Source organism: Lissotriton helveticus, chromosome 4_1 (genome assembly GCF_964261635.1).
Source record: "Lissotriton helveticus chromosome 4_1, aLisHel1.1, whole genome shotgun sequence".
Classification (NCBI taxonomy): domain Eukaryota; kingdom Metazoa; phylum Chordata; class Amphibia; order Caudata; family Salamandridae; genus Lissotriton; species Lissotriton helveticus.
The window spans coordinates 296,200,142-296,216,839 of NC_136063.1; the positions used below are offsets into that span (position 1 = coordinate 296,200,142).

The window sequence follows — 16,698 nt, forward strand, 5'->3', positions numbered from 1 at the left end:
CTGCAACACAACAAATTGATCTATGTACAACAGATTGGTGAGCTTCTCATCTTCTACAAGTACTTTCTGCAGGTTTTGGTTTTGTGATCCTTAGGTCCAAGCCTTCAAATGTTGATACAATGAAGGGGGAAAAACCTGAGTGATGGAGCTGAGAACATTAAATTGTTTAATTTCTTAATTGAAATGTGTATCTTGTCACTTAATTTGCACAGGTCATTTTAACACACTGTACGTAGTTGTGGCACTTTGTAATGTTAACGTTTTTTAATCTCCTGTGAAGCACCCACCTTAAAATATTTTGTTAGGTCTTTGTTTACTAATTTTACTTAATAATTTTTCTACTTCACAACACTTACTGTCCAGTACATTGAAGACCTGAATAAATGGTAACTTGTAATTTTGTCAGTTTTAATTAAACATTATTTTAGCTCCTAAATCTTCAATTGATGCCTTAAAGGCTATTTGACAATCATGTATTGAAGAGTTGTAGTGTCCCATTTTTTTCCTTACTTAATATTGATTTGCATTTGTGGGTCAAAAGGACTGGGATTCTCTTCTCACTAAGGACTCCTTGAAGGTTGCCACCAATGAGAATTTTATGGTGCGTCTTGAAACTTAACCCAAAGCAGTCAGTTCTTGCTGTTCAAGCCAGTACTTCTTTATTTCATGTTAACAGGGAGTTTCAATAGTCTGTGTCCTATGCCTTTACCCCCTCCTATCTGATGCTTGACCTTTTTAAAGGGGTTCTGACTAGTTGAGAGCGCCTTGGTACCTGAACATATGGACACCAAAGGGTCTTATAGTGGAGGATTGAAGTAGTACATTTGGTGTATCTTCACTGCCTTTTTACCTCCATTTTGTACTAGCATTGAGCAGATCTCAAATGGTGCATTTAAACATGCATCCATGATGTGGATTGTGGCAAACTGCTCCGCCTCAGTTTAATGTTGCTGGATAAGATTGCTTTGTTTGTACTACCGGGTGACTTTCAGACTTCAAGATAACTACACTGTCCAGTATGCTTCATCTTTCCTAGTTTAGCTATATCGATGACCCTCTAGCTGAAGAGTACTGAAATGCAAGTGTTTTTAATGCAGCTTCTAGATGAACTGTGATCTTCGTCAGAGTTTGGAAATGCCAGTCTCATGCATTCCAGAAAGCAGGATATTTGTTTCTTCTTTCTCCTTTTTTTATTTTACTGAGTACTTGTGAGCTGGGCACATGCCTGTGAGGGTTTGATATTCTCTTGTTTTCCTGTTTTTGCAGGAGGCATGCTATCCACAGCAGTGATTCTACATCATCCTCTTCCTCTTCTGATGAAGAACACTTTGAGCGACGTAGAAATCGAAGCCGTAACAAATCAATAAGCCGGTAATTTGCCACAGCTGAGCTTGCAGATGCCCAGTGGTTATAGATTAGTTTTCTTTAAATGTAAAATTGTAAAATCTGAATGTGGTGGTACTTTATTAATGACCATCTTTATTAATTGTTCCAAATAGGTGTCTACCTCTAAATATGCGGAAGGAAGACTTAAAGGGGATTCACAAAGATCGATTAAAAATTGGTGCCAGTCTTGCTGATGTTGATCCTATGCAAATTGATTCTTCTGTAAGTTCCTGCATTAGAGCCACCTGGCTTGCTCTCAGTTCACTGTAGACTAATACACATGTAAATCTTCTATCTAAGGAATTGCACACAGGTTTGTAGCAGTTTGCATGCATACTTGCACCTCTTCATTGGGCTTTTATTCCTCTTCACCCAAACTATTTAATATTCCTTCAGCATGAGCGCCCTCTCAGTTCCTCCTTTATAAAGCGAGAGAAGTCTGCTGGAGTAGGTATGAACAAGAAAGGTGCTTTTCTTAGCCTTGATTTACCGTTGAGCCAAAAAGCTGATCATTTTGGTAGAATGGCTTACTCCGCTAACAGCCACCACTTCATAAAGACAAGTAGCAACATGATTCATTGATGCCTCTGGTACATTTTCTCCAATGTTGAGGAGCCCTGCATGTGTTGAAAGGTATTGTTCAGTGGATATGCTGCACTGCTTGTCTAGTCCAGTCTTCTCAGAGTAGCACTTGAGCTACTGGTAGCTCTCTAGGCCCTACAATTAGCTGTCTCTGCTGCACAAAATGATTTTTGTAGAAAATTGTTGAATTTTCAAAATGTTTAAAGCTGATGTATCATTTATAAAACATGCAGCTTTGGGATGACCTATTACACCTGCAATTACCATGGTGCCAGGGACACTGCAGCTATGACTGTAATGTATTCTCTACATGGAGCCAATCCATAGAAGATAATACACGCAATCAAAAAATGAGAAACTGCAATAGAGGAAGTCAAAGCACATGCTTGCGAAGCGCCCGTGCTTCCTCGCCTGCAGCGCCAAGCACAAGGTCCAGGATCCTCTCGTCAGAAAACCTGCAAACAACTGGTCATCATGGCTTGGACAAAATAGATTGGTCTTGGATACCCTTGGCACTGTGCAACAAACCTACCTAACCCAGAGCCTAATTTGTCCTTGGCAATTCAAAACGGGAAGCCTCCTCAGAAGTTAAAAAGGCCACCAAATGTTGCGTTTTGTTCCTGGAATGTCCATGGCTTCCAAGAAATGGCTCACGACCACGAAACGCAAGCCTTTTTCCAACAACAAGACGTAATCCTTATTCAGGAGTCATGGAATCTAAAACCTATCTCAATCTCAGGATTTAAAGAACATTACATATTTGCTGAAAGATTTTCAACCTTCGGGCATCCCCGTGGCGGATTATCAACCTACGTAGCCCAAAAATATAATTGGGAAACAGAAGAGCTGAACGTGGGTCTTAACTTGGGCCCAAGTTATCAGAATTTTTGAAACCCCGCCAACCAGAACTCAACAATGGCAACTTATAATAATCAATGTCTACATCCACCCTGATAGGAAGTCACAGAAAGAAAAACACGCAAACTTAATATCATTGATAAAAGTGATGCAAAGTACTTACAAGCGATGCCCACTGTTTATCTCTGGGGACTTCAACCAAGATCTCATTGGAAAAAACCGGGGGAAAGCAAAGACCGCATCAAGTAGCGGTGGACAAAAATTAACCACCTTAAGGGATCTAGGACTGTCAGTTTTGAATGGCAACACAAAGGGAGACAGGCCGGCCGGTATTACATACCTGTGCGGCAAGGCCCATTCAACAATTGACTATACAATTGTAAGTAAGGAGCTATTTGCCGGTATTGAATCATTTCAAATTGACCAACGCGTAGAAAGTGATCACTTTCCCCAAATAGCAAGACTGAATATCGCGCTCACCTTGGCACAAAGCCTGCCCTCTCTTCTACACCACGCAACAAAATTCAACTTAAAAAAACTAAAATTGCGCGGGGAAGGGTTGGAAAAAATTCTGGACACTGTAAAATCCTTTTTGTCCAAGATATGGCCGCAAAAAGAGGAAGAATGTGTATCCAACTGGGAGCAACTGATTCAGGTTCTACTACAAAAGTTTCCGGCTAAGCTAGGGAACCAGCGTAATAAAAACACCAAGAAGGACCCATGGTTCAACACGGACCTAAGATCAAAAAAAAGAAAGGTCGCCAAAGAGGTCCGAGCATTTGCTAGTCAAAAAAAAAGGGGGCTCGCAATAAACAAACGTTATCTGAAGGAAGCAAGGAGTACCTATAGGCAGTCACTGAGGGATGCGAAGTCCTCTTATAAGGAAACAATCTGGATCAAACTTCTAAGTGCGGTAAAACAGCCAAACAGCCGGGACTTCTGGGGTATTATCAACAATCTAAATAAAGGGGCAATACTCCAACAGGAAGCAGGAGTCGGAGCGGAAACTTGGGCTCTCCATGTGCAAACCTTGTACTGTGACACAGGCACTGTTAACGGCTCATGGGCGACACAGGTAAACGAAGAGGAAAAAAACGGAAATAAGAGTAAGGAATATAAAGAATTCGAGACCATGGAGGAACTTAAGGGGCCCACTGCATTGGTTGACTTAACCACCAAAAACGAACTGAGAAACATAATATCAAGACTGAAGACAGAAGGAGCAGCTGACCCGAATGGGCTGCCAAACGCGATCTTCAAGCACAACCCGGTCCTGTGGTCAGAGACCTTAACGCCTCTTTTTAATCACATATATAAACAAGCTGAGGTTCCTGCCTCCTGGAAAGGTAATATTATTCACCCAATATTTAAGCATGGAGACCACCGCAACCCCGCAAACTACAGGCTGATATCCTTAATAGATGTGGAGGCCAAGCTCTACGCCTCTTGCATTCTATCAGAGCTACAAGAGTGGATAGGACTCACAAACATAATTCCCAAGTTTCAAACAGGGTTCAGGCAAGGAATGGGAATGGGAACGATAACGAACCTAACTTGTCTGTCACTCCTAATGGACACTGCGGTAACTAAGGGAGCTCGGCTGTACGCATGCTTTATTGATATCAAGTCCGCATTCGACCGGGTGAATAGAGAGCGCCTGTGGGGAAAGTTAAGGAGCTGGGGCTTGCCGAATCAACTTTTAAAGGCAATAGAAGTCCTATATAAAAACACTTGGGCTAGAGTAATGGAGGCTGCACCACCTCGAGTATTTCAACACACCAAGGCCTCAAACAAGGTTGCGTGTTGGCCCCTACCCTTTTTAACCTTTTCCTTTCTGATATCACAAGTGTCCTGCAATCGGCTGAATGTCATCCACCATTATTGGCCAATAACCCAATAAATTTTTTACAATATGCAGATGACATCGTATTGCTGAGCAAAACACCTATCGGCCTACAAAGAGCAATAAATAATCTAACATCCTATTTGAAACGGGAAAGGCTGGAACTAAACAAAGAAAAAACAAAAGTAGTCCGGCTAGTAGATCCACAAAAGCTCAAGTACAAATGGATGGCGAATGGGGAAACGGTGGAAGAACAAGGGTCGTACAAGTACCTTGGAATAGTAATATCACAAGGAGCAAAACATAAGGATCACAAAGTAGCAATGCAAGCCAAAGCTCAATCATTAATTTTCGCTTACCGTTTACTAAAAGCAAAAATGGATTGCCCTAATTACAAGCACCTATTGAAAGTTATGGCAGCCCAAATCATGCCCACCCTATCTTACGGTTTAGTTACTTGGTGCGGCAAGGAGGCGGATCTATTAAATGACCTACAGATTAAAATCTACAAAGCTGTTTTTAACCTCCCAAAATCCGCCTCAGCATCGCAAGTCAGGCTTGAATTTGGACTGCAAAATCAGAAATTCCGGAGCATGAGCGGCTTCGTGAAGCTCTGTCACAAACTACGCTGTGCAGACCCAGACACAATGGACTGGCTGAGCTGGGAAGAAATAAAAAAACAGGCGGACCGCGTATCCCTGAGCATCTGGGGATCGCATTTGAAATCCAGCGTGAAAGAGATGGATGTGGAATTAGTATGGACCACTGGGTTGGACAAAGTAGGTTTAAGTAGATCAGCTAATGCAGCAGCAAAAAGGAGATCCTTTTTGGAGGACAAAAATACTCTTACAAAACGTCGGCATGGATGGACCATCATCAACTCCTTTACTGCATTAACACCTCAAGCTTATCTCTCATCTCATTTTAGCGGGTATTTAAAAAGAGCATTTACAGACTACCGGATGGGTCTTCATGTTTCGAAAGATTTATTACCATCCTGGAAACGCACACAACAGACGGAGCAATGCCGTCTTTGCGGTTACAAAACCGAAACTCTAGTCCATCTCTTATGTGTATGTCCAGCTCTTATGGCTCATAGGCGACGACATTTGAAGCCCATTTTTAATGAGCTAAACATTCGATCAGGCAGGCACGCAGTAACAAGCTGGCTGGGAGGTTCCTCCATAATCCTGGCATGCCGGGGAGTCAAATTCCTGGCAGAGATGAGAAAATGCCGAAGTCAAGTCGAGCAGGGGAACACTGAGGAGCTATCCCATCGGAAGTTACAAATTGTAAAAACTCTTTAACACTCTGAGACGGCTTGAGACACCCGGGGCGAAAGTTTAAAAAAAAAAAAAAATTGTATTTTACATGATTATTTAGACGCTGAGCAGTAAGAAGACATTGACATTTTATTTACTAATGTTATTTTACCATGTGAAATTTGTAATAATTTTAATTAATTATGCAATAAATCTTTTTGACTTTAACATAGTGATATAGCATTTTTTCATTTCTTCTGGCAGCCATGCCTGATAAACGAAGTGATCGCTGCGTAAATCGTACCTATTGTGGCCATTAATGTTTTTTTGTTTTATGTGGTCACTAATGTGGTCACTAACACTAATATTAGTAGTTCGGGATGATTTTCATTGCACATAAGTAGCTCTTATTGCAGGCAAGGTTAGAGATTCCTAGTTAAGGAAGAAAGCCTTGGAGTTGAGCTTTTTCAAACTGTTACAGTAATTTGTAACTATTTATCAATCTAGGCAGTTTGCCTAAATCCTTTGCACACTTTTATTGGGTTATAGACTTGGTACTACCCTTGCCTACCCTTGTCAATGAAGTTTTGGTTTGCAATGTGTGTCAATATAGTGGCAATGATTTAATCATTTGGTCATACTTGCTTAATTGTTCAGCAGTAGACCCCTCCCTCTGAAATTGTACTTCACTTGATTTCATTGTAATGCCTGCTGTTGCTTGCCAACTGTACTTCTCTACCCTCACTCCAGTAATGGTCTAGAATCTGCTTTCGTGAGCCATTGACCTAATGTTAAAGATGCACAAAGTAGAGTAAATATTCGAGCATGTTAATCATGTGAAAAACTGAAGTTATGACCTAAACACAAGGATGGAAGTCCCTAGTTTGATGGTAAGTGTAAGCTAATAAGATGGGGCTGAGCAAGTATGAATTGAGTAAAACAGGAGGAAATGTTAAGGACCATAGAAGATTGACACACAAAGAGTGGGGGGGGAGGGCGGTGTGGAAAAGGTCACTGGTCTATTTGTATTCTGGTAGACTAGGGTGACCTGAAAGTAAGAGTTGTGAAGGAGCTGAAACAGAAGCAAGAATCAGCGGTTTGACTGGTTTTTGTGGGTGGAGCTTAGACGTGGGTAGGATTATCAGATTGTATAGAACAGACTGTGGGTTTGAAATGTGACATGTCTTGAAGAATCAGCTGGAAAGAGCAGATATTTGTCCCTGGCAAGAGAAGTCACAGTAGGAACTTTGCAGGACAGACTGACTGAAGCAGGACCCTAAGCATTCATTTGTAAACTGCAGTCTGTACTGCAGGGAATGATCCAAGTTCAATGTATCACAGTGGTTAAAGCACAGTAATGTCAGCCCCCTTCTGTGCTTAGTAGTTAAGTCTCCTGTTTTTCTACTTGTTAGGTGCGATTTGACTCTATTGGAGGACTTGCTAACCATATTGCTGCTTTGAAGGAGATGGTGGTTTTTCCTTTATTATATCCTGAAATCTTTGAACGTTTTAAAATTCAGCCTCCGAGGTAAGTTTGGTATTGGAATCTCTAAAGTTTTTTTTATCATTAGTCCTTTTTAGCAATTTTCTAGGCTCTAACACCATCCAACTTGACATTACTAGTTGTATTGGAAGTTGAAGGAGTAATGAGTGACCATTCTATTCTAAGAAAGATTATCTGTAATGAATTGATTCTGTGGCAGTGATGTTGTGTATGATCTGCCCTATTGATGCTTTATATTCATTAGTATACACTACATAGTAAAAAAATAAAAATTACTTGGAGTTTTTGAAACTGTCCATGATTTCAGTTCCTAAAGGAGAACATACATGCACCTGGCTTATGAAATTGGTTGCAATTTGTTAACCAAATCATGTAGTACAGTAACCACAAGTCGTCATCTAGGCCGCTATAATTGCTTTCATATAAAATGTGGGTACGTTATCACGTATAATTTATAAAAATATTTTTGACATGCGCCATACAGTTAGAATTACTGTGCAAGAGAATATCTGGGGAAAGCATGCTGTCAATCTGCAGTCTTGCTGTAATTTCCCTCGGTTGTCACTTGAAAATAATTTAATAACTAGTCCCAAGAAAGAGCTTGGTGAACTTTTATCGCTTGAGCAGAATGAGCAGGTGAATACTGAGATGATCCAGCAAAATAGAACCCATCTGTATCATGAGCTGAGAACATTGAAACTTGCGTACATTTCGTAATTCCTGGGCAGTTTCTGTATGTATCCTACTAGGTATACAAGTCCTGTATCTTAATATTTGCAGAAGGTTTGTGCATACCCTGGCAAAAGTGATCTATTGTAAACTGTACATTTAAACTTTACTTTTGTGTTTGTGAAATTTGCAAATATTCTTTTCTCTACAGAGGTTGTTTGTTTTATGGTCCTCCTGGAACAGGAAAGACCTTGGTTGCCCGGGCCCTTGCCAATGAATGCAGTCAAGGGGATAAAAAAGTTGCCTTCTTTATGAGAAAAGGCGCCGACTGTCTAAGCAAATGGGTGGGCGAATCAGAAAGGCAGCTTCGTTTACTGTTTGATCAGGTACGGTAAATGGTTCTGTGTGGCAGTGTTAATTTCTTATTGATGCACTCCTTCACTTACCGCCTTTTCTTTTTTGTTTTTTTGTTTTTATAGGCCCATCAAATGCGGCCTTCTATTATTTTCTTTGATGAGATCGATGGCTTGGCTCCTGTCCGATCTAGCAGACAAGATCAGATTCACAGGTGAGGGTCTGTTTATATCATTAAAAAGGAGGTCTGTTTTTTTTGTTCAAGAAGTGGGATGGGTATGGCATATGTTACTTGCTGAACGAAAAAGTACATCAACATTGATTGCTTTATAACTGTCAAAGAGAAAATTTAAACCTTGTTATCATATAGCTATTGGCAATCTGGTCATGCTATTATTCCTCACACTGTTTTGTTCCAGTGTTTTGTAGTCCTTCCTAGGGAGGCTAGTAGAACAGAACCCACCCCCAGTACTGAAATATGACTAATTTTTGCGCATCTGGCCTTGCTTTAGATATTTTGAGTAACCCTCACCAATAGTCCTAAAAGGAAAACTTTCAGATACCTATTTATCCAAAAGTATTTCAGTCAGGTTTATTTTTTCTGCTGGTTTGCGCTAATGTTTAGGTTTTCCTAAAATTAGTTTGCAATTACTGTGGTTTCAATCCATCCTGGAAATACGCTGTAGCCAGCTGAAAACAGGAGGTTTTTATTTTAGCACATTGCCTTCGGTCTAAGTCCAGGGCCTGTTGACCGAAGTGAAGGAGATCATTTTACAGCATAGAGCAAGGATAGCCTGCCTTGTGCTTCATATATATATATATGTGTGTGTGTGTGGATATATATATTACCTACTGGCGGTCGCCAGTAGGTATATATAGTTAGGATTTTTTCTCTATGGGTTTTTTGAAAATTCTATGTCTAATAACTTTGGCGTTTGTGGACGGAATTGGCTGAAATTTTCAGGAAAATGGCACATTTTGTTTCTGAGCAGCCCTTGAAAATTTGGGGGGGGTTCGTCCAGTGGGGGCCGAGAAAAAAGGGGGGTCCCAAAACGTGTTTTTAACATTGTTTTCCATAGGGCGGTTGGCCTCACTTTTAGCCCGAACGGCTGAATGGATTTGCACGAAACTTGGCAAAATTGTAGGGACTGGTAGCCCGATGTGCCTTTTGTAGGTCTCAATATATGTGCTCCAGTGGATTTTGAGAAATTAACGTTTAAAAAAAGATATATATCTGTAACAGCGGACCGGGCAGCGCTCTGGTTCGCGGACTTTTCGCGCAACGGAGCTTTGTGAAGCGAAGCTGATTGGTTCTCCGGCGTCTGTCAACATTCCAAACAGTCCGTAGCGGCCGCCATCTTGTCTCTCGGTAGGATCGAGAGACAAGAGGAGGTCAAAACAAAGGGGGAAATAACTATAAGGGGGCATAGTAGATCCTCGCTGACCCCCTAGGTTTGATGTGGAGGTTTTAAAAGGGCCCCGCGGGGCAAAAAAAAAAAATAATAATAATAATTGAACGGCTGAATGGATTTGCACGAAACTTGGCAAAATATTAGGGACTGGTAGCCCGATGTGCCTTTGCTAGGTCTCAATATATGTGCTCCAGTGGATTTTGAGAAATTAACGTTCAAAAAAAGATATATATCTGTAACAGCGCTCCGCTTCGCGTAACGGAGGTTTGCGAAGCTGATTGGTCATTCTGTCACTGGGCTATAGTTGGGCTACATCTGGCTGATATTTGGGCTACATTTGTTTTTTTGTGTGTCTGGCGGCCATCTTTGGGCTACATTGGGCTACATTGGGCTTCATTGGGCTACATTCGGCTAATTAGCAAATAGCTCATCGCAAACTAGGAATGGTAAAGAATCGCTATTTATTCCTTAAAGTTCGCTATTTAGGAAATGCAAAAAACTTTGATGATATATATGGCGGTTCATCTCTAACAAGATAAGAAGCATAGGGATACATTTATGATGACTGGCGCATCACCAGGGATGTGTTAGTCATTCTGTGCCGCTGTTCCGTCACCTATGGTGTGCTGCATTTACAATGCGGCGCATCATGGGGCAAAAACAGCACAGATGCGTGATGTATCTGTGCCGTAAAGGTGGCGCATTGCTGGAGTTGTATCGCAAGTGTGATGAAGCTCCAGCAAGGGTCGGGGGTGCCCCTGTCGCAGGGTTTCTGTTGTCATACAGAACTGTGGACAGAGGATTGGAACCTCGGCGAATTAGGGTGTCCCAAAACTCACGTTAGTAATCAAAAACTCCTTAGCAAGCTAGGTACAGTGTCACATTGGATATAACAAACTCTCAATGTTTAGACAATCCAGAATATGAACTTATAGTACCTCAGGATACGTGGAACTCATGAACAGTCGGTCGTTATAGATTTCTTAGAAACCAGAACATGGAGTTAAGAAGAACAGATGTGTATTTGAAATGTTTATTTACTAATGCCGTCTTCTCAGGCGTAGTACCTTAGATAATAAAAGTACACATATTATCAGTAGCAAAATTACCAGCATAGTTACTAGTACATAAAAAGTGAATGGTGATAGTATGTTAACATGCTGTAAATGAATAAGAGTTAGCAACACTTATAAGCAGCCGCGGGCCGTGGAGGGAGTTACGGTGAGGCAGGGAGGCGGGGAGGGGGAGAAGCAGGGTGGAGAATACAAGTACACATATTATCAGTAGCAAAATTACCAGCATAGTTACTAGTACATAAAAAGCGAATGGTGACAGTATGTTAACATGCTGTAAATGAATAAGAGTTAGCAACACTTATAAGCAGCCGCGGGCCGTGGAGGGAGTTACGGTGGGGCAGGGAGGCGGGGAGGGGGAGGGGCAGGGTGGAGAGGGCTCCACCCTGCCCCTCCCCCTCCCCGCCTCCCTGCCTCACCGTAACTCCCTCCACGGCCCGCGGCTGCTTATATCTCACCCTCCCTAATACACATATTATATTATTTGCTAAGAAGGTCTCTTTGTGTTGGTTTAGGGCGTGCCCATACTTTAGTGTCTTAGATTTGAAGGAATCACATCAGCATACACCAGCTCTCTCTTCATGTGAACCGCATCAACTGTTGTGTATGTGTGTTCGGCAAAGCAATATAAAACCCGCCTCATGCCCAGAATTGGCAGAAGTTGCACTTATGTTATGAGTATGAAGTCGTGGAGATCAGACCTCATAACAATTCTGTATCGTGTTGTTCTTGAAACTTTAGCACTCGCTGTACAGATATAGTTTAACAAGTAAAGCAGATAGTAGACCAATAACATATTATTCTCATGTAAACCACGATGAACTACTAGGTGGAAAGCTAAAGCAACAACTAAGTGTCGTGTGCAGAAGTTGCAAAAAAGGAAAAATGGAGTTTAAACCGGTAATGAGCCCATGCTAACTTAACACGGTGTAAAGATATCCAGGACCTAGATGACACCTCCTCATGATCCGGAAACGAACTGAATAAGATAATAGAAGTGCCATCTCATGAGAGCAGATTGCAAGTTTATATGTGGACGGTCCGCAAGGTAAAGCATTAAAAACTAGGAAAATTTAATGCTAAAGAAAAATAAAACAGCCAAGTACTTTATCGAGTCTTAAGCCAATAGGCAAGGTAAATAATAAAAACTTGACAAATAAGTCAATGAATTGTCAATGAAATGCTAGTACTCAGCATATCAAACATGAAAAAGGTCTATGACATAACTGTGTATGCAAAATAAGCTGCAACAGCCTCCAATAGGAAGTCACCGTCTTCATCCGAAAACAGTTCAGCCATCCAATTTAAAAGCGGAAAAGAACATACGTGCTCTCCCAGCACCGGATCCTCTATCACCATCAGAGGACAGCTCGGTGGGTTTTCAAGAAAGCTCTCTTCCAAGAAAGACTGTGCTGCCGCCAGTAAATTCCAGGGACCAAGTAGTCCATGCATCAATGCCACAGCCATAATCCTTTCGCCAGGACAAACCAACTCGTGAGTAATGATAGGAGTCATCAGCTGATTAAAGTCGACGTCAGGAGAAACCGGTCCGCAGAGACACAAATCAATGGCCCAATCGAAATCACAGGTCAGGCAGTGAAATACAGGCTGGACACAGGTGAAGTATGAGAACCGAAAAGATAATCCATATGCCGTGCTTAATATCGCCAACGGCATTGTGCCATAATATTCTAGCATGCGATTGCGGAACAGTGTCAGCAGCTGCAGGGTCGGAGGTTGCATAGGAGGGACATCCATATTTAAAAATGTAAAAAAGCACAAGAGCGTCCGCTGGTAATGCAAGTAAAAATGCCAATCCACGAACCAGAGTGCAGAAAATACAATGAAAGGAAGCAGGGATGACTCCAAAGATTTTCTCAAATGAAGTCACGAGACCACTGGTAACAACTTTAAAAAAGTGCACCAGGGACTTTGTGGAGGATGCGTTAAAGATAGTCGGAAACATGTTGCTGAAATTGAAAGGCAAATGTTAATTGAAAAAGGTTTTGCACCTCTGTATGGGTGTTCGCTATGTGAAGTACGAAAGTTTCATGGGCCGAACTCAAGGCCACCTCTCTCTGAGACAAAAGAGCTCTTATTCTTGCCATGCCGTTGAAACGTGTCTCAAGGTTGGTATTTGTGGCCAGATTGAAAACTCCCTATGTTCATGTGTGGGAGGAAATAGAACATTTCTGCAGCAAATAACCCGTTCACTTACTGTTACGATAAAAGGAATACTTTTAATTAACTCAGAACAATCTTCATTATTGAGCATCAAATAACTACCATTTTCCAACAACTTGAACGTGGGGATGATAGCAGGAACTGGCGTGCCTTGCAACACGCAAGCCATATTTGGTCGGTGTTTGTTGCATGAACCGTGTAACTGTATGTGCCTACACATTAGTGAATGATGTGGCGTCTCAGTGCATTCCTCTCCATTCAGATAAACTTCTTGATCATCTTTGAAACATCTGTATGTGTATGGAAGCGACCAGACCTCATGAAGAAAAGCACTACCTAAAGGTTCATAACGACCTATTGGTATATATTTCATACAATTTGAAAACTTATATAAAGCAAAAGGCAGCGTTATTAAACCGTGGATAAGGCATGTTGCCAAAAAACCCGCAATCCTCTGCTGATGATGTCACTGAGCATGTCATGAATGATGTAATATGTGACATCATCAGCAGTGGATTACGGGTAATGGTATCTCTAGTTTACTCCCTTATAGCTGTCTTTCTTTTAACATAAGTGTCTGTTTCCTTCCCTTATACTTACTGTTTTTGGGTCGCTTCCGGTTCGCGTACCCGCGAGCGAACTGGGAAGCGAACTAAGAGAAATAGAGGTTGGCACAGTTCCAAATATTGTACCAATTTTTTAATAACGGGGAGGTAGTTCTGAAAAGAACTTTTTTTTTTTTTTTTTTCTGAACATTTTTTTACTGTTTTTGAATTTTTCGGAACAGTTTTATATTTTTTTGGGTTTTTCTTGGAGGGGGCAATGAAAACGATTCATTGTAAAGGGCTCAACAGGAGCAACAAAACAAAAAAAAGAAGTATTTATTATTTTGGGCGTTTCGGACAAACTTGCATATGATAGTCAATAGCTCTGTTGATCAGAGTGATGCTTTTTTCTCCGTAGGAAATGAATCCATCGCAAAATGCGCAGATGTGTTTTACATCACCAAATCTCATTTGTATATTTGGCACCATCTCCCTGCTCTCTGGTCCCGTTACTTCCGGTACAACAGATCTTCTGGCCATAATAGGGAGATTATCTAGGTCGTTCCGAAACTGTGCAGCACTGTAGTTGTTAGGATGCCACCTAGTCATATGGCGATGCATTGTGTAGTTTCCGAAACTGTATTTTTTGTCGGTCCCTCTGGACAGTCTATCTTGACATATAAGGCAAGTTACGTATCTTGCATTTACTTTTTTCTGACCTTTGGGAATTTAAAAAAATTGCCAAATGAAGTTTTCTTTCCGGTGAGACGTCCTGGGCTGCTCAGGCAAAAACTGCCTCTCTTCGTGCTCGTCCTCCTGTTCCTCTTCTTCTTCTTCTTGTTGAATTACAACTTGAGCAGGTGGTCCACTCTTCCTTGGATGTGGTGGAGGTGGTGGGGAAGCACCAGCTGAAGCTACTAAAGAAGCCATTGCTCAGTGATCACAAAGGGTCTTTCTCTCACAATGATGAAAGTCAGAGTGAGGAAAGGAGGGATTTTCATCATTTGGGAAAAACAAGAGTTCTCAACCAATCAAAAGTGTTCATTTTAGATTATATGACCTAGTCTTACATCATTAGGAAACCAAAAGTGAAATGAACCAATGAAAAGTGTTATTACCAAGTCACATGACTTGCTGTGTTTACGTTAAGCGCTTTGCAGGGCCTCCCGGTTTGCTTCCAGAAACCTGCGCTTTGCGACTCGCTTCGCGTACCAGTTCGCTAACGTAGCACGTCATATGACGTATCACGCGACAACGTGAAACGTCATGCGGACGGGAGGCGTCACGATGCGGTAAAGAAACGTTTACCGGCTCGCGGTCTATTTCGCGGCATCAAGGTCAGCTAACGGGAAGCTTCCCGATTCGCGAGGCGGGAACGAAGAAAAAAAAATATTTAAAAAAAAAATTATTCATAAACATATAAAATATATTTTTGGATTTAGAGAAGAATACATTTTACAGCTACAGATATTAGCTGTTAAAAAACCAATGAAATTCACAGAAAAAACCATAGGTTATAGACCATATATAGTTAGGAATTAGCATTTACAAAACCTTGAAAATTCACTGAAAAAACCATAGGTTATAGACCATATATAGTTAGGAATTAGCATTTAGAAAACCTTATTTTACTCACACAAAACCATTGAAATTCCATATATAGTTAGTTGCACTAACTATATATCGCGCACCCGCAATCCACTGCTGATGATGTCACATATTACATCATTCATGACATGGTCAGTGACATCACTGATGACATCACTGATGACATCTCAAATGACATCACTGATGACAACATCCAGTGACTGTATGTTTCTGTAAAGTTAAAATATGTCTTAGATATTGAAGAATGAGTGGATGTATAAGTGTCTGGATGAAGGATTTAGTAGGTGCGTGACTGACTGTATGAGTGAGTGATTAAATGTGTCTCACTGAATGCATGGGTTAGTGACTAAACTGTCTTAATTTGTGCATCATTATGTCTGTTGTGATGTAAACTGCTGCATGTGTTGATCATTAGCTATACGAGAGGCTATATGTGTTATTAATTGGTTGCCCAAGTATTTCTATGGGAGATTGAGTTTGTGTGGGGGTGGCTGGAAGGTGTGTGACTCTGTGCATAGATGTGTGAGCAGTTTATTCACTAGGTGTATGAGTTCAAGAGTGCATGTGGAAACAGCTACATGGGCAGTTGACTGTGTGCATGAGTGTATTGATGAGTGAATGGATATCTCAATGCTACATGTCATAGTAAGTACATATGTAAAACACAGTACATGTGAGAGTTGGCATATATAAATAACTGTGCATGAGAGTCACTGAGTGAGTGGTTGTATCGATCATTGTGAACTTGTATCAGGGATTGTATAAGAGTAAATATGTGTTAGTATATGTTTCAATAAGTAAGGTGTGTATAACTGTATAGTTGAAGAAATGGAGGTGAGATTGTTTCTTTGCATGACTGACTGGGTGTGTGAGTAACTCCATTGATGAGTGGCAGTGTGTGAGTGTCTGTATACACTGAGTGTATCTAAGGTTATATTAGAGTCTGAAGAGGTTTATCGTATTAGCACAAGAATGAATCCAAATGAGACGTCATCAGTGATGTCATCAGTGATGTCATTTGAGATGTCATCAGTGATGTCATCAGTGATGTCACTGACCATGTCATGAATGATGTAATATGTGACATCATCAGCAGTGGATTGCGGGTGCGCGATATATAGTTAGTGCAACTAACTATATATGGAATTTCAATGGTTTTGTGTGAGTAAAATAAGGTTTTCTAAATGCTAATTCCTAACTATATATGGTCTATAACCTATGGTTTTTTCAGTGAATTTTCAAGGTTTTGTAAATGCTAATTCCTAACTATATATGGTCTATAACCTATGGTTTGTGTGTGTGTGTGTGTGTGTGTGTGTGTGTGTGTGTGTGTGTGTGTGTCATTTTTCCTTCACCACAGATGATTTTGTTTATGAAACCTTTTTTCTTTAATTAATGATTGTGTAGTGTACAGAAAT

General features: G+C 40.9%; 1 protein-coding gene across 2 annotated transcripts in view; it reads left to right on the forward strand.

Moving 5' to 3' along the window:
- Positions 1-16,698, forward strand: part of ATAD2 (ATPase family AAA domain containing 2) — a 558,187-nt gene that overhangs the window by 95,326 nt on the left and 446,163 nt on the right. For both annotated transcript variants that reach the window (XM_078686807.1, XM_078686808.1), the window contains exons 9-13: positions 1,267-1,371; positions 1,500-1,608; positions 7,344-7,459; positions 8,316-8,490; positions 8,584-8,672. In XM_078686807.1, the coding sequence (XP_078542933.1) occupies positions 1,267-1,371; positions 1,500-1,608; positions 7,344-7,459; positions 8,316-8,490; positions 8,584-8,672 (594 nt within the window). The remainder of the gene's footprint in view (positions 1-1,266; positions 1,372-1,499; positions 1,609-7,343; positions 7,460-8,315; positions 8,491-8,583; positions 8,673-16,698) is intronic.